Source organism: Microtus ochrogaster, chromosome 21, assembly GCF_000317375.1.
Source record: "Microtus ochrogaster isolate Prairie Vole_2 chromosome 21, MicOch1.0, whole genome shotgun sequence".
Taxonomy (NCBI): Eukaryota; Metazoa; Chordata; class Mammalia; order Rodentia; family Cricetidae; genus Microtus; species Microtus ochrogaster.
In genome coordinates, this window is record NC_022022.1 from 26,025,924 (window position 1) to 26,045,583 (window position 19,660).

Here is a 19,660-nt window from a genome sequence, read left to right on the forward strand (position 1 = left end):
TAAGAGGTGGGGGAGCCTGAAGCTTAAGCAGGCCCGCTTCCCTCAAATCCCGCTCAGCATCTAGTCTGTAAATGTGACCTTCGGGCTTTCTGAGATGTTCTGGGGAGATTTTAAAAGACAGAATCTGGAACTTAAAATTTTTTCACTATATCTAAATAAAAGCAGACACCTCGTCCTGCCCCCCAACACACACTATACCGTAAAACCAAACATACAGCTAAGAGCTGGTCAGGACTGGAAGTGTACAAGGTTGAATTCTAGCACAGGTCATGTCCAGATCTGTCTTCCAAATAGTCTTTCCAAATAGTTATTGGAATTGTATTTAATGGCATCTTTGCTTTAGATTCCCTTACTGCTTTTGTTTTCTTTGACAAGTGAAGATGCTCTTAGCAACATGAAATGTAGATGTCCTTTTTAAAAGATTTCTTATATATTTAATAGATATTATTAATAATATTCTTATTAGTATATTATATATGCTCTCTTCTCATATGTATGAGAGTTCTATCTGCATGTACAGCTTTATTCCAGAAGTAGACATCAGATCCCACTATAGATGGTCATGAGCCACCATGTGGTTGCTGGGAAATATACCCAGGTCCTCTGGAAGAGCAGCCAGTTCTCGTCATCACACTGAGCCACTTCTCCAGCCCAGGATGGCATTTTTAACACCTGCTAACTCATGCCTATTTCCTAGTGATGTGAGATGCCCTTTTGTATATGTGTTGCTTTTGTTGGTTAATGAATAAAGCTGCTTTGGCCTATAGCAGGACAGACTGGAAGAGATAGAGAGTGGGAGGAGTCAAGGAGATGCCATGTAGCTGCCAAATGAGAAGGACATGCCAGAACCATACCAGTAGGCCACATTCTCATGGTGATACACAGATTGATAGAAATGAGTTAATTTAAGATATGGGAGCTAGCCAATAAGAAGCCTAAGCTAATAGGCCAAGCAGTGTTGTAATTAATATAGTCCCTGAGTGACTATTTGGGTTGGAGTGGCCAGGAAACGAATGAGCAGTCTCCAAATACAACCTACTGTGCTACTACCTTTTTATCGACTTGTCACTGCTGGAGTCACCTGGGAAGAAGGACCCTCAGTTGTGCTTTAATTTTGCTTATAAACATGTCATTACATTTGAGTCCCATGAGCCCAACCATGCTCATGTGTGTGTTGATAACATAAGCATCAATAGCATTTCTGCCTCATCTAAAATGAACCTGAAAGGAACAGTATGTGAAGACTTGCTCCAACGATCTTCTGTTACAGTGCCCTGCTGTGCTACAGCTGATAAACGCACAGGTTTCCTGAACTGGACTTTGATCTGCCTGTTCTCTTGGTCAGCAGATGTTAGACACTGGAGAACACAGTAGACTTCTCTCACTCCTGTGACTCTGACTGAGAAAGTGAGACCCCATCCCACAGGGTCCGTCCCTCTTCCCTGGGTGTGTTTGCTCCTAGTCCCTAGTCAGTGATGTATTCCAAATGGGCAAGAGAAAAAAGACAAGTGATACCTTCTTTGTCCACAGCTACCCTAGTGGCCCCTGCTGTAGCTCGCCCCGAGGGGACTTTGTTGATTCCTATGTGCACAGACTTTTCTTGAGGTATCTGAGAGGCTCATTAGTGTAATATGTGATGGAAAGATGTTTTAGCTGTCATTTGAAGTACGAACTGTCTAAAAAGATGTGTAGGTGACAGGAGCCACCTTGATTTTGTTTTTTCTTTAAGGACTTCCAGACTGTGATTATCTCTATGGTAAGAATCTTTATACTGGTTCCAACTAAACATCAAAAATCCTATATTATATTATATATAATATAATATATTGAACAAATTAAAATACCTAGAATTTAGATTCACCATTCAGAGAACATGGTACTATTGAAAGATACAAATTCCCTTCCAACTCTACAGCCCTGCCATCTGAGAATGTCCATTAAATGCATGGATGTACCTTGTTTCTTCATTTATGTAAATACCTCATAAATGAATTCAAAGGACATTCATTTATTTTTTTTTACTTTTTAGACAAAATGAAAAAAGGAAATTCTTATGCAAAAGATGTAAATACTAAAATTTTATAAACCAAGATAATGAAGGCTAAATAAGTTCTGCCTTCTAACGTCCACAAAACTATTCTCATGGTGATTTATAAAATTGAAATTCAGAAATTGTGTGCTTCTAAAAGTTCAAAGTCCGAATATGCCAGCAAGAGGACAGCTGTGATCAGCACCATCCCTAACCAACAGCCTTCTCCTTTTCTTCCGTGCCTTCACCCGCCCTCCCCAATATGTAACTGATTTTCTAAGACTCATGATCTCTGCTACTCACAGGACCTAACTCCATGCACATCCCATAAAATAGCCATTACGTTGCTTAATCTTGATCATTAACTTGACTGAGTTAAGAAACTCCATTATATTACATTACATATAATATTACATTATATGTAATATAATTATATATAGTATATAATATATAAACATTCTCCATATATACTATAGCATTGGTAAAGCACACCATTGGCATGTATCTGTGAGAGCATTACCAGAGAGGGTTAGCTGAGTAGGAAAGACCCACCCTCGGGCGGTGGTGGCGCATGCCTTTAATCCCAGCACTCGGGAGGCAGAGGGAGGCGGATCTCTGTGAGTTCGAGGCCAGCCTGGTCTAGAAGAGCTAGTTCCAGGACAGGAACCAAAAGCTATGGAGAAACCCTGTCTCAAAAATAAAATAAAATAAAATAAAAAATAAATAGAAAGACCCACCCTGAACGTGACTGGCATCATCTCTTGAGAGAAAGAAGGAAGCCCACAGAATGTCAGCATTCCTCATTGCTCTGTTCCTGGTCCACTGGGATGTGAGTAAGCAGCTCTGACCTCCAGCGCCCATCACTATGATGAATCCCATCCCCAAGCCTTGAGCAAATAAAAACCTGCCCTCCCTTAGGCAATGTCAGGCATCGCCACAAGAAACAAGGAAAGTAACACATCATGGCATTGTCCTGTGTTCTAATTTACTGTTATGGACACCAGTGTGGCTCCCCTTCAGAAAAGAAGCAGCTGGAGGAGGCAAGGACAGCCGTCGTCAAAATGAACAGAAAAACCCAGGGCTCTTGGTATCCCAGCTGTAGTCTAGGTCTGGACAGTTGAGGTTGCAGGTTGGCCTCACAGATTCCTAGCTGGGAGACCTAGACCAGGGAAGAGAGATTTAAAAGGCCTTCTTGCTCAGGTCTAGGGCTTCAAGTATGGAGAAGAGGTTTTTAAAAAGTAACCTTCTGCTTCTAGCATCTCCTTTAAGAAAATGCCACACATGTACTTCGGCATCCCTCACACTACACTAGAACTGCCTGCTGCTGTGTTCTGTAACACTTATCCCACCTTACACTAGTTGCTGTGGTTAGAAGGTTTATTAAACTGAGTGACTGATATGAATTACATCTTTATTATGCATGGCATTTGTATTAATAAGGTACTGATACCTAAGTTATTGTGCTTTTTCTTTTTTTCTCTGACTGTGTCCTGTCTCACCAGGGGTAGAATTAAATAGGATAAACACAACTGGTTTTCTCCAGATTGTCTCTTCTCTTCAGTAACTTCTCTTTGTTCAAGTCCTACAGATTATTTAGACTATATATGTGCTCATGAATGGCATGATTGAAGGACCAGTTGCCATGAGAACAGTGGGAAATTAAACATCTATTTCTAGTCACGGGACGTGGCTCTTTTGGAGTCAGACCTATCAAAAGAAGTCTTAGAAATCTCCTAGCCTTTTACTTTACAGATTAAAAAGTAGCATAATCAATGCGGCCAGGTTGGTGGAAAAGACAGTGACAGAACCCTGGCTCACTTGGTGACAGTCTCACAGGCTTCCCGGTCTAAATCCACAGTGTCCGATGCAATGTCTACTAACTACATGTGACGAGTTCAGAATCGGGTGCAGTAAATCAAAATTAAAACGTTAGCTCTGAAAACTCCGCGAGCAACATTTCCGGTGCTCGGTGGCCATGTGTGGCTAGTGGCTCCCCTGTCGGATTAAGCAATACAGAATGTTTTCATCATCACGAAACCTTCCACTAGACAAGACTCGCTGGCCTTCCGAGATAGAAAACAGGCCTGCACACACGAGTCTATATTATACTCTTAAATTCAAGACATCTGTGAGTCACAGGATATGCAGATTCTAGGAGCAGCGTTTCTCAGCATCGCTGATTTTAAATAGGGCAAGAGCCTAGATGCCCCCTGCATACAAATATTTCTTTTTACTAAATGTGTGGCGTGATAGGGCCTTTATGAACCATAAAACTCCTCCTTTTAAGGCATTCGAGGGAAGCATGTAATCACGGAGGGCAGAGGAGCCCAATAATTTTTCTTTCTTTGGGGGTTGTTTCCACTTTGGGTTCAGCACCAAGAAACAATTTATTAAATATTTAGAAGGGACAGAGTGAACTAATTTAGCTGTGGGTATCTGGTGACCATAGGGCCTCTGTTTTGGAACCTGATAGTACAGACGCTTAAACGTTTAGATCTGCCTTTAATCTATCCTTGCTAGTCAATGCTCCATTTTTCATCTTGGGTTCTGGTTTTGTCAAGTGATGAGAAAAATGTATCACCTATTTAATTTCCTGGGCTGTAAGCAACCTCTCTTCGAAAGGTCACGGCCTCATGATTTTGAGAAATACCAGTAAATGAATTGCCCTGGTTTAATATTTCCCTATAGGTCAACACAGGAGATGGGGCAGTCAGGGAACATTTGCTCTTTTTAAAAAAATGACTGCTCATTAGACCCTTTGCCATAAAGTACTCATGAGCAAACGTGACGCCAAGCCATCCCACTCACAAGGTATGAGTTCGAGAGGAATTTTCTCAAATAATAGGAGTTTTGGGGGGAGAAATGCTACAGAAACAAAAATCCTAAATACTTAAATGCTAACAACTGCTTCGAAACTGAGGACTCTTTCCTGTTGGTCATGTTATATTTTGAGTGCTAAAATAATGGTATCTAGTAAATATAATTTTTGATTTTTTAATATTTCAATTTATTTAAATAATTATTCATAATAAGCACTGCCTCAAGACCCAAAAATGTAAAATATGTGTTCTGAGGAAGTTTTTACTTGGTTAAGTAGATTTTCATATATAAATTTATTAAAGAATAATTATTTGAAAACTACTAGCATGTGACAGAAAATAAGGTTTGTCTAGGCATCATGGAGAAGACTCACAAAGAATGTGAATCATGACCCTGGGTTCTAGAAGAGTGATTAAGAAATTCAGATAAAGACTAATAGGAGAAGGAAATGAACTTCATGGGATTATTAATAAATATGGCTGAAGACAGCAAAGCCCATGAAACCTGGTATGTGTGGCACTGAGATGTAGTGGTCTCTGCCCAGTGCCCCATCATAACCACTACAGAACTACTGCTAAACCATTGGCCTTTGTGTAGAGGGTACCAGAACAGCAGCGCTTGGCATCCCACACTTTCCCCAACAGTCTATCTTGCTGCTTCCCCATAAGCAAAACTCCAAATCTTGCACATCATCCCTTGAATGCTACTCCAGACATCCACTGTGGATAGAATTTCTGTCTCATAGTCTTCAAGTAAGAAATTGAGGTCTGGAGAAGCAAATCTTTAAAGAATGCTTCTCGAGTGAGGCGAATTACCCTTATGCGTTTCTTCTTTATACGCCAACATTATGACTTTTGTGATCTTGCGATGCATTTAACCAGGTATATTACTATCTCTCAAAAGTTGTGATGAAATTTTGTAGCACCAGCACATTGAGAAAGCCCAGGGCTTAGGTTTTATGATTACATATGATGCAGATCTCATGATTCTTCCCATTGGAATCACCTTTGAGAAATAGTTCCTTTATTTTGGCTGCCTTTTATTAAAACAAGGGGACATTTTAAAGTCAAAAGTAAGTTCTTTTAAATGAATTAATACTTTGGGCTTCTGTCCTCTTTTCCGTGTTTTCTTTTTCTTTTTCTTTTCTACAGAAGTTGATTGTATATTTTTGTATCCAGCAATGACCAGCAGCTTCCAGAGCTTTGGATTTTACTGTTAGCCATCAGGGACAGAACAGGAACTGTGTCCACCCCCTACATCATTTCCTAATAGCAGGCAACCAGAACTTGCTTTAAAACATCTCCCAAGAGGCATCCTAAAGCACATCGTCTAGCAACTCAGCATCCTGTTTAAGCAATTAATGCCTTAGTCAAATCTGTGCTCGTGTCGTTAGGGTCAGAGAAATTCATTTTTTTCCCAAACAGTAATCCATCAATGAAAGTGCTTCTTAAAATATGTAAAGTAGGAACTGTAGCTGGTGCATGCTGCTTGTAGAGTCTTATTTCTTGGCTGCCTGCTTCGAAGATTATCTTGGAATGATAATTCAATCCACTCTCCGTATGACTTCCCGCACTACGTTAGCGACCGTAGGCTGCTGTTCTACCATACATGGTACGGGGTAACTAAGATGAGTTTTGCTTTATTGCTCTGTAGAAACTATGGATTGAAATCACTTGGGAGGAATTTGATAACTCTAGTAGTTTGGGAGCTACTGTTATAAGCCAGTAGCAGTGACATGACTCAAGCAGTAGAACAAAAGCTTGTCTTTCCTCCCCTGAGACATTATGCTTAAGGTTGAAGAAGGGGAAAAATGGATTGGCTATGTATTCTATAACTATAGCCATTCTTATCGTTTTTATTATAGTCTAAGTAAGCCCATTGGTCTTCCAAGTCTTGACTAGATAGTACAATTCCATTCTACCTTCTCTATCCATCTCCCGTCTCCTCCTAACACCCACTGACTGTCCTCCAGTGTTCTTTGGAACTTTATGTGCTCCTCAGTTTGGGCCTTTGCACCTGTCCCCTTGCTACTAGCAATTCTTCCCATTCCCCAGGTCTGGTCTGCCTGACGACGCTCTACTCAGCTTGAGCCTTAGGCAGGAGTCAAGGGGCTCTCCGACCCGAGCTAACATGCCTTTGGTTAAAGATGGTCGCTCCCTTGGGAGCTGCCATATTTGTCTGACTTACTTGCTCACTATATATTGGATATTGTATATAATCATTAGAGTGGAATTTAGCAGAGTTGAAGAAACAAGAAAGGACAATCAAGTATATTATATAATTCTTGCTTATAATCTTCTATCTAAACTTTGTTTTGTATAATTCTCTTGACCATTTTCTGGCAGATCATAAAAATAATGAGTTATGGATACATTAAATAATGTATACATAAAATAATGAGCTGCGTATACATTAACATTAGTATAATAGTACTACTCCACACAGAATTGTTCAATGTCTTTTAATCCTTTAAATAAAACTATTTCCACTACACAGAATTCTTCAATGAAAACTACATATCTTTTATCACTCAGAATCTATACTGATATGAGGATATTTCAAAGTTCAAATTATACTTGAGTTTCTTAAGTTAAACTTAAAGAAATGTTACTATGTTGGTAATCTATATATAACATAGTTTCTAATTTTAAAACATGCAGGAATTATTTTGAAAAAACAAATACTCAAAGTATAAATGTACCTGCCAAGAAAAATGTCTAAGAAGAAATGCTGTACTAAGAAAAATGGACCAAATGGATTATAATTCTATTCTAGAAACTGACTTATCCAAACTTACTGAATTATTGATATAACACTACATAGAACTACTTTGGAAGTCTTGAACTACTGGAATCCTCATGTTAGCAATAAAAAGAAGCATTAGGTTCACTGGTGAATAATGCATTTATGATATCCTTCATCCAAGCCATTATTCAGGCTGAAAGTGTAAGTTTAAGATTAGACAAGTTGGGCCAGCAAGCTGGCTCAGCGGATAAAAGCACTTGTTACACAGACCTAACCACTTTAGTTTGAGTCCCAGAACCCACGTGGGAGGAGAGAAAAGACTTCTCACTTCCGCATAGATAGCATAGAATGTATTCATATTCATATACATACATCATGACACGCATACCACAAGCAATAGCTTTTTCCAAAGATTACATGAGCTAATGAATGAGTCTACAGTATTGCCTATTACTTTATAAATTCACATTTGTACCAGAAACCAGGCTAATGAGATACACACGTCTTAACGAGCTGGTAACAACATGCTTTAATTTCAAAATTGTTTTTGAACCTTAAGGAAACCTTAGGAAACCTTAAGTTATACATTTATATTTAATTACTACATTATCACAGATATATAACAGTGTTATCAAATTAAACATATTTGAAACATACTTAAGAAAAATCTCGTTTAGTTTAATAAACTGTGTGTGCGTGTGTGTGTATGTGTGTGTGTATGTGTGTATCTGTGTGTGTGTGTGTGTGTATCTGTGTGTGTGTGTATGCACAGGTGTTTGTTTACTTACACAAAAGTATGCCTACCCCTTGTATTCAACTCAACTCAACTCCTGATTCCCTTCTGGTAACGGGTGGCGCTCTCCTTGGCTCCCAACCATTTTTCCTTCAGTGAGATTTAAGAACTATATGTACCTTTTTTGTAACTGAGAATATATCTTGGCAGAAGACTTGCAAATCATCTATAAGAGGTGTATTCATAATTCAAAATTAATGTTTTTCTTAAAGAACTGCTTTTATGAGTTTACAAAAATAACACTAGATTCCTAAACCTGAATGGAAAAATATACTAAATTTTCTTTGGTTATTTGATTTTTCTTAAATATTGCATTAAAATATCCTAGTCTGATTTTATATGATTAGTCTTTCTAAATCCCTGATTTAATATGACAAATAATATTTAATATAATATGCAATAAAGATAAAATTAGAAAATGCCATGTTTGTTAGTCTCCACTTACAATTCTTGATATACGGTTTCCTTATTTTATTTGAAATATTCCCTTGAAATGGAATACCCAATTTTAGCGAACGATGTTTTTTCAAGTGGCAAAGTTATATTTGAAATGGGAACGCAGCCCTTGAGAATTGGGCATATACATCCTCTGTCTAAACACTGAATCAGTACAGTCCTCATCACAGAGTTTCTTTCCCGACCCCAGCACGTCAGGAAGGGAAACCCTCCGGAGACTCTTGAGAAGATGGGATCCTGGGCAGTGATAAATCCAAAGCTTTTCTTCCTTCTCAGATTCCCTATCACGGCTTTGCAATGCCTGCCCTTTCTTAGCATTGACGTTCGTTTCCCAAACAGTTTACACCACTGAGGAAATGATTAAGCCTGTTTATGTGCTAACGGGAAAGACCTGGTGGGGAAGAGCAGGCTGATACAGATGCAGGGGGAATTGATTGGAAAGGTCCCCCCGGGGCAGAGGCAAGGATGGATTCCAGAGTCTACCTGATGAACTGGCCTTGTGAGGAGGGAGGGGCTCTTCTTCCTCTGAGGCCCATGTGGGCTTGGGTTGATGAGAGATGTGATCTGGATGGGATTTACACCCAATGGTCTATTTTCTCTGCAAAAGCTAAAACGGAGGATTTCAAACAGAGAGAGCGAGGTGGGTGGGGAGAATGTCTGCAGATGCACAGACAGCAAGCCGATTAGAAACACAGTTGGTGGTTCTGGTTGTCCAACAGAGTAAGGCAAGGAGGACTGGGAGTTGGTATGACCCAGCGCACATTCAATAACCCAGGGCTGATTATAGAGGAAATGAGTCTTCTTGGGACAGAAACAGCAGTGGAGAACAGGTTCTCTGGATGTTTCTAAACACTGTACCTGCTCATTCCTTAATATTCCTGACCCAGTCTTCCCCTGGTGAGCGTGCTCATGTTTTAGACCATGTTACAGAGTAGGGACGTCAGATGTTGATCAATGGCAACACCACATGAAAATAAGCTGCTAGGGTAGCATGATGCACTGAAGAGCTCTTGAAATGGTGGCCTCTCGACAGTCACTAAAACACACCCAAATCAAATACACTTCTTAAGGAACTAAAAAAAGAAGCCTGATACCTTTACTTAAAAGTAGACATAAGGAGTCAGAAATGAGATTGTAGCTTTGTGTGTTCTTTTCCACTGTTGGAAAACCTTGCCGTCATTTAAATTAAGTCAACAGATCCTAACACTGACTTTGTGGTTGAGAACTGCTTAATTTCATGACTGTCACATTTGCATTTTCTAAGTAAACATTCCCCTTCATCTCACTACGTTCTGTAGCCTGCCTGCCTCTCAGAGAGCGGTCTGACAAGAGCTGGCAGCACCCCTGTTCCCTTCTCGGGCTCTGCCTTTAGCCTTGGCCTCCCCAGTTTGTAAACAAGATTTTGCTCAGGCCACTTGATTATGTTTCCAAAGAATAAAACACAACATGCTTCTCTTCCGCGCCTTGCTTGCAAGCCTGCTTACCAGGGCTGTACTAATGAAGGCACCATGTAATCTGTCCGTTTTCTAGAGAATGGTTTCGCGTTCTAACTGCTTCAAGCAACAATGTCCCCGGCCCTCCAAATGATTTGCTAGAGAGATCACAGGAATATCAAGCAATAAATGCACTGGGACCTCAACCATTTTCTTTATAAAAGAGAACTATATATACATACATACATACATACATACATGCATGCATACATACATATATATATATATATGTATATAGTATTTCCAACTGAGGATTTTCCTTTTCAGCATTTTTTAGTACAACAGAGGGAACCTTACAGAATAGGATGACTTTGTTTTGATTGTTGGCTGGCTGATCATCTAAGTTTAAATGGCAGTAGTATTATGTTAATTGAATTGTTTTTCCTCTTTTAGGGACCTCTGGGGCCTCCAGGACAAAAGGTAGGGTGTGTGTATCAGTGTTAAGGAAGTACTTATGCTGCTTTGTCTAAGGAGAGCAAGAGAAGTAGGTGGAATTAGCAACCATAGAGTGCTAATGGAGTTAGTGCCCTTTGCGTATTCTGCTTTCTAAACCATTTTATTAAGGCACATCAGGATGGGCCTTAGATTTCCTCTCTGCTCCATTGCAGAATATTCAGTAAGTCCAGAGAAGACTTTTTGAGCTGTCTGCCGAACTCGTAGGTTATGGAATATTTAATTCAAATATTGGTAACACATTCTGACAGCATTTACAACATGAAGGATCATGTGACACTGCAAATTGATTGCTGGCCTTGGTCAACCATTTAACTGCCAAATGGCCACAGAACTGACCCTCGTAGAGGATATGCTTGTTGCTTGATTCATTGCTCGGCTTGGCTCACTCACTGTCCCCCTTGGCTGAGGGAAACTGAAAAGTGACTTCCTGATTGTAATTTCAGTCTTTGCCACCATCACCAAATCCCATTTTAAAGGGGAGGATCTAGAAGTCTGAGATCACACAGCAATGGTTTAGCAGCGAATACACAGCAACAGCAGAGAGATGGCTTTTTGCCATCCCTGCTAACCTCCCACCCCGAACGGGAAGGGAGAGGATGTTCAACTCGCAGAAAACAATTGTGTTGTAACAGGTGGAAAAGTGGTTGCTCTTCATCCTTGGACTTCATCAAAGATAGAGACTTTTTATCCCCAAGTGCCAGGCATGTGCCATCTGTTGAAACACAATCCTCCAAAACCAAGTCAAGTCCCTGCACTGTGAGACCTCTTGCGTGCCGGAACACTTTGTCCCTCATAATAATGTCTCTATTAAAGCTCAGTGTGAAATTGTAAAGTTAGCCTGATCCACGTGCAACCAGGATAAAATGCCGGCTCCAGGCTGCAAGATCTTTAATTCCCGACCCATAGGATCATGGGCTGCATTAAGAAACTTGCCAGCTCAATTTGTTTGGCATATAAGTTTTCTCCAGTGAGCTCTTTTTAGAACAGTGTCATGATTATCATGCCTATTTAATAAACATTCTTCCATTATTATAAAAGAAATTTAACATATAACTAAAAGTCTGTTTTCTTGCTCTACACTAATAAGCAAACACACACACACACACACACACACACACACACACACACACACACACCTACCTTCTCCCAGAGCCTAAAGTGCATGTGGTGGAGGGGAGAAATGGCATTGCCTTTTGAAAATATTTGCTAATACTTAGGTGCCTTGTGTTATTTCAGGTAGTGACTGGCTTTCCTACCCTCTGTTGAGCCATCCACAGTTGACTGTTAATTTTCAGCCAATGGGTATATGTGTTCATGTTTACATGTGCAGGGATCTTCAGCTTCAAAATTCAGAAGTTATGTTGTTTCGGGTCAGTGCACAAGATTCATGATGCCCTCGAGTTCACTTTAGAAGCCTTATCGATACTTGGGTGACTTAACATGCTTCCTGGAAGCCCAGAGGGAAAGCGGTCTGAATATAACAAATTTGAGTTTCCAGCATAGCGTCCTCATGTAGTAATCAGTTGCTTTTTTAATTACCTTCTGTTTATGTTCTATAAATTTGGCAAGTTCAAGAGTCGCTGCTGTGGCTTGGCTTTTTTCCTGGTGGAACTAAATTATCTATGTCTTTAAAATGAAAATTTTGAGCCTTGTGGCCTCCTGAATATTTAAGCTTTCAATTTACATGAGAGTCTTTAAGTCATCATAGTTAAGTGAGTATTCAGAAAGAATATAAAATGTTATCTCTACTTTCTATGAAAGTATGAAGATATGTCTAGATTACTAAATACTAGAACACAGAGGATAAAATCTAGAAAAAACCACAATCTTAAGACCTTTTGTATGGGAGCTATACTAAGTTTTAGCCATGTAACATTGTGGCTGATGTAACAAACACTGTACAGATTTAGAACTGAAATATTGATCATAATGTCAACTAAATTTAATCATGTGCTTCCTTAGGGTTCCACTGGAGCACCTGGGACCCCAGGCATGAATGGGCAGAAGGTGAGTTTACTGATTGTAGCATTTATTGGATAACTTGGAGACTGTCAGGGTAACAATCATTCTAGGGTGTGGTGTTATTAATCAGCTTGTATGTTTGCAAATACGAGAAAGCCATGGGACAAATGTTCAGATGAGTTGGTTTTAAAGAAGCAGTGATTCCCAAACTGAAATTTTTCCACTGTAAGTGTTTTGGATGTATTCCATTTTGTTAAGTTGTTGTAACGATGTAGGGGAGAGAGGAGAGGCTGTACTTAACATTCAAACATTTGTTCTGATCATGGGTAAATTAATATGTGCCATTTCTGTGATTAACAAAAGTTATTTATATAATGAGAACACATTAAAATCTTTTGAACCAGTGCAAGCTCTTTTCACTGTTAGGCAAAGTTGGGATTGAAATAGGCTTTCCATACACCGGTACTATTAATTTCTGGTGTGCTGTTAATAATGAAGGGGATCAAAGTACAAATCTTACTCTTCCCCCCCCCCACACACACACATACACAAACACACACACACACACCTCTTTGCATGTGTTTGTTTATTTTCATAGCATATTATCATTTGTAGAAAACATCTAATGTTATCCCACAGGTAAGCCTGGTATTTGTGCCCTTAACATGCTTACCAGATCTCTAGTCTGGAACCACTACGGAGATGAACAAAGCCTCCGTGGTCGCTAACACAACCCAGAGCTGGCCCAGTTCATCAGGGTCTAGGAAGCTGAGCTTGGGACTTTCCTGTCTCCCTCTGAAACCTGGACCCGGCCCTTAGAAAGCCTGTGACTCATCTACTCGGCTTCCAGGATATGCTAAAGCCCTGTACCTTGAACCAAGTTCTGAAGTCCCACAAGGACCCCAGCTCTCCTTGAAAGAACAGACTTGAGCTTGGCCTTTTCATCTTGTCCATCTTCCTCTCTCTCTAAGACCTCTTAAACCTACAAAGTAGCTAAGAATAGGAGCCCCGCACTTCAATGCTGTGTAGATTCTGTCAAAGTCTTTGAATTCTCTGACCTCCTTTCCTGCCCCCCATATTAGGAGACTAGCTCAATTCCTGCCTCAAAGGTCCATGCAGGGATTAATGCATTAAAAAGCCTTTATAAAATGTCTGTCATTACTATTAAACCATTCCTATATTTTATTTTAGTGGAAAGCTAAAGGTTTGATTGATCTGTATTTCAAAGAGACAGGTCAGAATTACTCAGATTCCAAGGAAAATTAATACTCCCCATCGAGGCTCATAGTACCCTTACTACATAAACCAAATACTGAGTTCCCATCCATTGCCAATGCTAGGGCCCCATTTACACTCCAGTAAAATGTACATTTTTCTCCCCTCTCCCCAATCCTGGAAAAGTTAGAAGATTGACTTTTTTTTTTTTATAAAACTGCATGTCATAGAGGAGAAACATGATCAAAAATTTTAAAAGTACTTGCTATAAGGAAGTTTTGAAGGTTGCATAACTTGGAATGTTTTTGACATTGGTGAAGACCAAACTTGCATGCGTGCTTAATGTTTTGCTTTGTCTTTTGTCTTGTTTTGTTTTTCCTCTGTCCACCTTTGAGAGCCATCATGAAAATTTATAGAAAACTTTAGCCTGAGAGAACACAACTTGAAAACTGCCTTTTTGAAGACTTCATATTTTTTATTTTTACAAGGAAATGCGCAATTTCCTTAGAAAGAGACGGGAATGTGACATTCTCTTGTCCTAGTCCCCGAGTTTAAAATACATATCAAGGAAGCCGCAGTGAACAGTCACAGCTTTATGTATTGCAATATATCTTCGCAGAGTTTTAAATGTGTTTTCTCTAAAACAGTGGGAAGCCCGCATCCCACATTTGTAAAGATATGAGCACAAGGCAGTGAGAGTTCATTTTTCCAACTCCCTGGACCTGGAACTAAAAACTGTAGGCAGGACACCCCTTAATCCTCACTAGTTCTTAAAGTGTCATGGCAGCCAGGTCATTTTTTAGGACGGTAAGTGTGGAAGGTTTCTTCTCCACCAAGACAGCCCGTCTCTGACAGTAAGAGCGAAGCTGGCAATAATCCTACAGTTGGAGGGTTGCAGGGTCTGAGTGGCTTAAACTTCTAGAATGTCTTTTTCTAAGAAGAACATTCGCAATGACATCATAGTTTCTTGAAAGAACCTCAGTATCCTGTCATTACCTTAACAAAATGTTTTCTCCCATGTTACAATTTCATTTTTTTTTCCAAAGTCGCGTTTTTGATGCCTAGAAAGTCATTTTATGATGACAGGTAAGAGAAGGTGTGACTTCTAAGCCATCAGAAACTTTGGAAAATAACAACCAGACAGGGAAAAATGGTTTTCTGTTGAGTTGGACAGAAGAAAACTGTTTTATTTCCCACCAAACCATTTCCAAGCCATTCAGTTTGACAAAATTGGTGATGGTGACCTACTTTGCATTTATTTTGTAAAAATAAATATTGGTCACTTTGATTAGCAACCTGGACGTTTATTTCCTTGTTGTGTTATGTATCTGTTACTTATCTTCAATAATGCTAACGATAATCCCGATATAGTCACATGGATACAGGTCAGTGCCCATTGGAGGCTGCGGTGTGGTGTGGAAAGAATAATGCACTTAGTACCCAGCGGGTGACTCTTCAGTACCAGGTCTGTGCAAGTGGTGTGTTTTAAGTAAGCTTTGTAATGTCCACCTATGCAGCTAACTGATGAAGACTAAGTAACACGGATTTATGTCATGATCTTCCGATTCTTTATATTGTACTGAGTAAAAAGGCTTACGTAGCAATAGCACAGCATGAAAGTCTAACCTGGCGTCAGCCTGTAAAGGAATGCTAAGGAGCCTGTGAAAAGTGGCAGCAGGGTAGCACAGCAGGAACATTACCTCCTAGCCTGAGAGAGAATGCTCCGTGTCTTTGTCTGAGAACTTTATGCAACATTCTTATGGCCCTGGTTATAAAAGGCAAGAGGCCTTATAGTGCTAACTAGACAAGGTAACTGAAGTCAATGTTATTAATAGATGCTCAAAATCTGCATCTATGAATATACTAACATGTTTTTAGGAGACTCTGCACTTCGACTCAAGCAAAGAGAAGATCCCCTAATAGTCAACATAGGATGAAAATTAGTATACAGGAAGCTGGAATCTCCCCAGCCCACCTTGCACACAGTATAAAATTAATATACAGGAAGCTGGAATCTCCCCAGCCCACCTTCCACACAGTATAAAATAAGTAGGAATGATAGAAGCGTGGGGAGGAGGAGGAGGTCACATCACGTCATGTTTTACTTCAGAGACACAGTCACTACTAGCTAACATCCTCAACTCTGGAGGTGATAGTCCGTTCTTTGAAGAACCTTTCCTCTCTGGGCTTGAGGTATAGCTTTATCTACAAAAGAAATGGATGTGTGAATTTATCTCTAAGTCCCCTAATGACCCAGGCCCCAGAATGTCATCCCTGTCACATTACCCATTCAACAAGTTCCTAAAATCTTTGGTTTCCAACTCGGAAAGCTGGCTTCCCATGCTTTGCATTGATTTCCAGGAGCCAAAACAGGTCAGATGTCATTCAAAACCCTACCAAAAATATGAACGGTTGCTGCTAGTGACACTGGACACAAAAATAAGTTTTGTGATTCTCCTGTGTAGGTCCTGTTGGTTAAAACTCTAATGAACACTTTACTTGTGTGCTGTGATTGATCTGCAACAGGCAAATGCAACACATGGGCTCAGTTAAACCCTGTTCCTGAAGAAGGGCTCTCTGGAGGAAAAGGGTACCATCATTAAGCTGAAGAAGCGGTTAGCAGAATTTACGGAATTTTGTTAGAATATTTGGACATCAGTTCTTTCAAGCTCTACACTTACAATAGGTGTTGTTTTAAACCCCTTGTTTTAATTTTCTTTCACGTGTTTATCTTACTTGGCCCAAGCATAGTAAATAAGCTCATCGCCAGAATAATTTATTTGAGCATCAGTAAGTGCAAACGCCATGGAAGAAGAAATCTGCTAACAGATAAATGGCACATGAGAGGCTCAGCATGCGTGCATCTCAGCCGAAATCCTTTGCACTTTATCAGTAGAAAAGAGTGTCAACTGTTTTCATGATTAAAAGCAGATTATTTTTGCTATGAAATCTAGTATTTTTCAGAGTTCATAAGGATTTTCTTGCCAAAGCAAGAAGAATATAGATGATCTTGGCCACTGCAGATTTCAAAGACTTTTCTAGATCCTATTTTTCAAGTTTAAAACATAATGTTAAAAAAGAAATGAGAGCAATGTGTCATCTATGAATCTGTCCCAGATAGCTGTGTGGTTTTTAAGTGACATTAACTTTTCATTAGCTTGTAGCCAAGCTATTTGGAATGCTGTTTCATCTCTTACCCGGGAGCCTCGTAGTTCTTAGCTGACATTCGTCTTCACAAAATACTTCCAATGGCATTTCTTAGTGTAAGTATATTTAGAGAAGAGATAAATTGAAGCTTCCAGCCTTGCAAAGGTCAAACCATTGACTCAACTCTACACAATTAAGCCGCACAGTGATCCCACTATTCTGTGCTTGCTCCAATCAGTATAACTCTTAAACACAATGTCATTCTTGTCTCAATCTTAAAGTGGGAATTAAGGCCTGAATAAGATGTAGGTCAGCACTAAGTGTGTGCTTGGCATGTGTGCAGCTAAGATTCTGTCTCTAGCACACCCCCAACTTTGAATTAAATTCTTGAAGGATTTCAATATGTTGTAGTTCTCTTTGCGGTAGCCTAAAAGTTTCCTGTAGCAGAAATTGCCAGTGAGCTATTTAACTGTGACTTTCTGTCATTGTCCAGTAAGTAAAAATAGGAAAAGAAAAGGCTGATTTCTGATTCCAGATTGGTTATGGTTCATGGAGATTATCTTGTAATAATTTACTTCTTGCATTAGTTAACAGTGGGAATTGAATTACATTTATCACATCTGCTGTCTTCTTAGAGATTTGGTAAATTAGAATCCCAAGGACCTAAGATCACTGTCCCTATAGTTGCCATGGTAACTCTCATCCTTTCTTGTTAGCATCTTCATTTACCCATTACTCATTCTTCCATAAGATCACTGCATCCTTTAGTGTGCCTTGTAGTTTCAAACATCCCATATACAGTTCACGCCACTCTCAGATTGACTTCTCATTCAGTTGAACTTATTAAATGAAACTAGAGATGAACCCATCTTTTACATAATCACTTTTAAATTTGTTTAGAGGAGCCTACTTCTTTGCTATAGAGGGATATTTTTTTCTAAACCACTGCTCCCCCTTGACTTCATATAAGCACATTACTCCAAAACTGAATGTTAACTGTCAGTCTCATAGATGAAAACACTGGACCAAAGGAGAGTAAGCAGTTAAGGGACTGATTGGCAGAGGGATGGGGGAAACTGCTCACAGGCTTCTTGGTGAAACAGAATATCCAGACGGCTGTATCTGAATGAATTGTGTCGTCATGAAGCTCACTTACCCGACATCTCAATTTAAAAGATTGTATTTTAAAGATGAGAGCACAGGAATGCTGACTCAGCAGAGATGATTAAATTGCAAATATAATTTGATACGAGCCCTCTTATCAAAGCTTTCCTGCCTACTGAGTCACTCACTGTTTTCTCCGGTCATTTGGTTACTCAGCACTTGCACGTGCCAGGTGTGGCTTGAGCTCGAAGATTAAAGCTGTATCCACCATGGTGGAATTCCCAGGATGAAGGAACCTAGACTTAGAGAAGCAATATCCCAAAGTCTGTTCAGTTGTCATGCTGTTAAGTACTGTGGCAGAGAAACACAAGGCAGCCTGGCCTGGTAGGAAGGGACCGAAAGTGCTGGCCTCAAGTAACTTTAGGGGATAATTATTATATCACAGGCCTTGACAAGGGAAAGAGAAAATTCTACTGCATTGCAGTATGGGCAGGGTAAATTATGAACAAATTTGGTCTTAGAATTCTGTGTCTAAAACACAGTGTTTAACCGCTGTGGGTTTCATGTTCATCATGGACAATTTTTCCTCCAAATTTGTTGCTACTAAATCAAGCACAAAATATATTTTTATAGCATTAGTGCTCATCTCTGCATAATAAATTCATTTTGAAATTTGTATTTAAAAATAAAGCTGTTGTTAAATTATTTAGTGTGGCAATCTTAACAGGTTGGCATCCACCCAGTTTCTTAGATTTTACTCCAGCCCAGATGCCAAGAGGCCAGCAACCATCACCCTGATGTGAACCAGCATAGCTGCTGCTAACTTATAGGAGCCTTCACTTCTCCCCGCCCTTTCTTCTCTGGCCAGTAGGGAGAACAGGAATGGTCTAATCCCTGGAATCATTCACCACCTATCAACTTCCAGACATGGTTTGAAATGTTCTATGCGTAGCATTCAGAGTCCTCATAGCAATCCTATAAAGTAGGCACCGTGATTAAATAAGTTATAAATGAGGACCCTACGGCTGAGAAAGAGTAAAGAGTCTTCTCATTGCCACCCAGGTGTTATATGCAGAACGTAGCTTCAAAGCCAGGCAGCCTGCTCCTACCACATAATAGAGGCCACGAGTGTAGACGTTAAGTGGACACAAACTATCTACTCAGTATTTGTGTGACTTTGAATTTCCGGAAACCTTGGCTTCCTAAGTTGTCAAGCACAAACTGTAAGATGGGCCTCAAAGATCAGTCAGAAAGAATAACGGAAGGAATGGCTGTGATTTCCTGTTTTAAAACCCGTGTTCCTCGAGCTGGAGTCATGAATGCCTCCAGGATTCAGAAACCTCAGAGTGCTCCAAATGCATGTGATTAAGAAGTATTTCTCACTCTGCCCTGCTTCAGTGACCTTTAGAATTGTTCCCAGTTGAGCACATCATTTCAGTT

General features: G+C 39.8%; 1 protein-coding gene across 5 annotated transcripts in view; it reads left to right on the forward strand.

Moving 5' to 3' along the window:
• Positions 1-19,660, forward strand: part of Col25a1 (collagen type XXV alpha 1 chain) — a 383,772-nt gene that overhangs the window by 274,779 nt on the left and 89,333 nt on the right. For all 5 annotated transcript variants that reach the window (XM_026784141.1, XM_026784143.1, XM_026784144.1 and 2 more), the window contains 2 exons: positions 10,730-10,756; positions 12,755-12,799. In XM_026784141.1, coding sequence (XP_026639942.1) covers positions 10,730-10,756; positions 12,755-12,799 — 72 coding nt within the window. The remainder of the gene's footprint in view (positions 1-10,729; positions 10,757-12,754; positions 12,800-19,660) is intronic.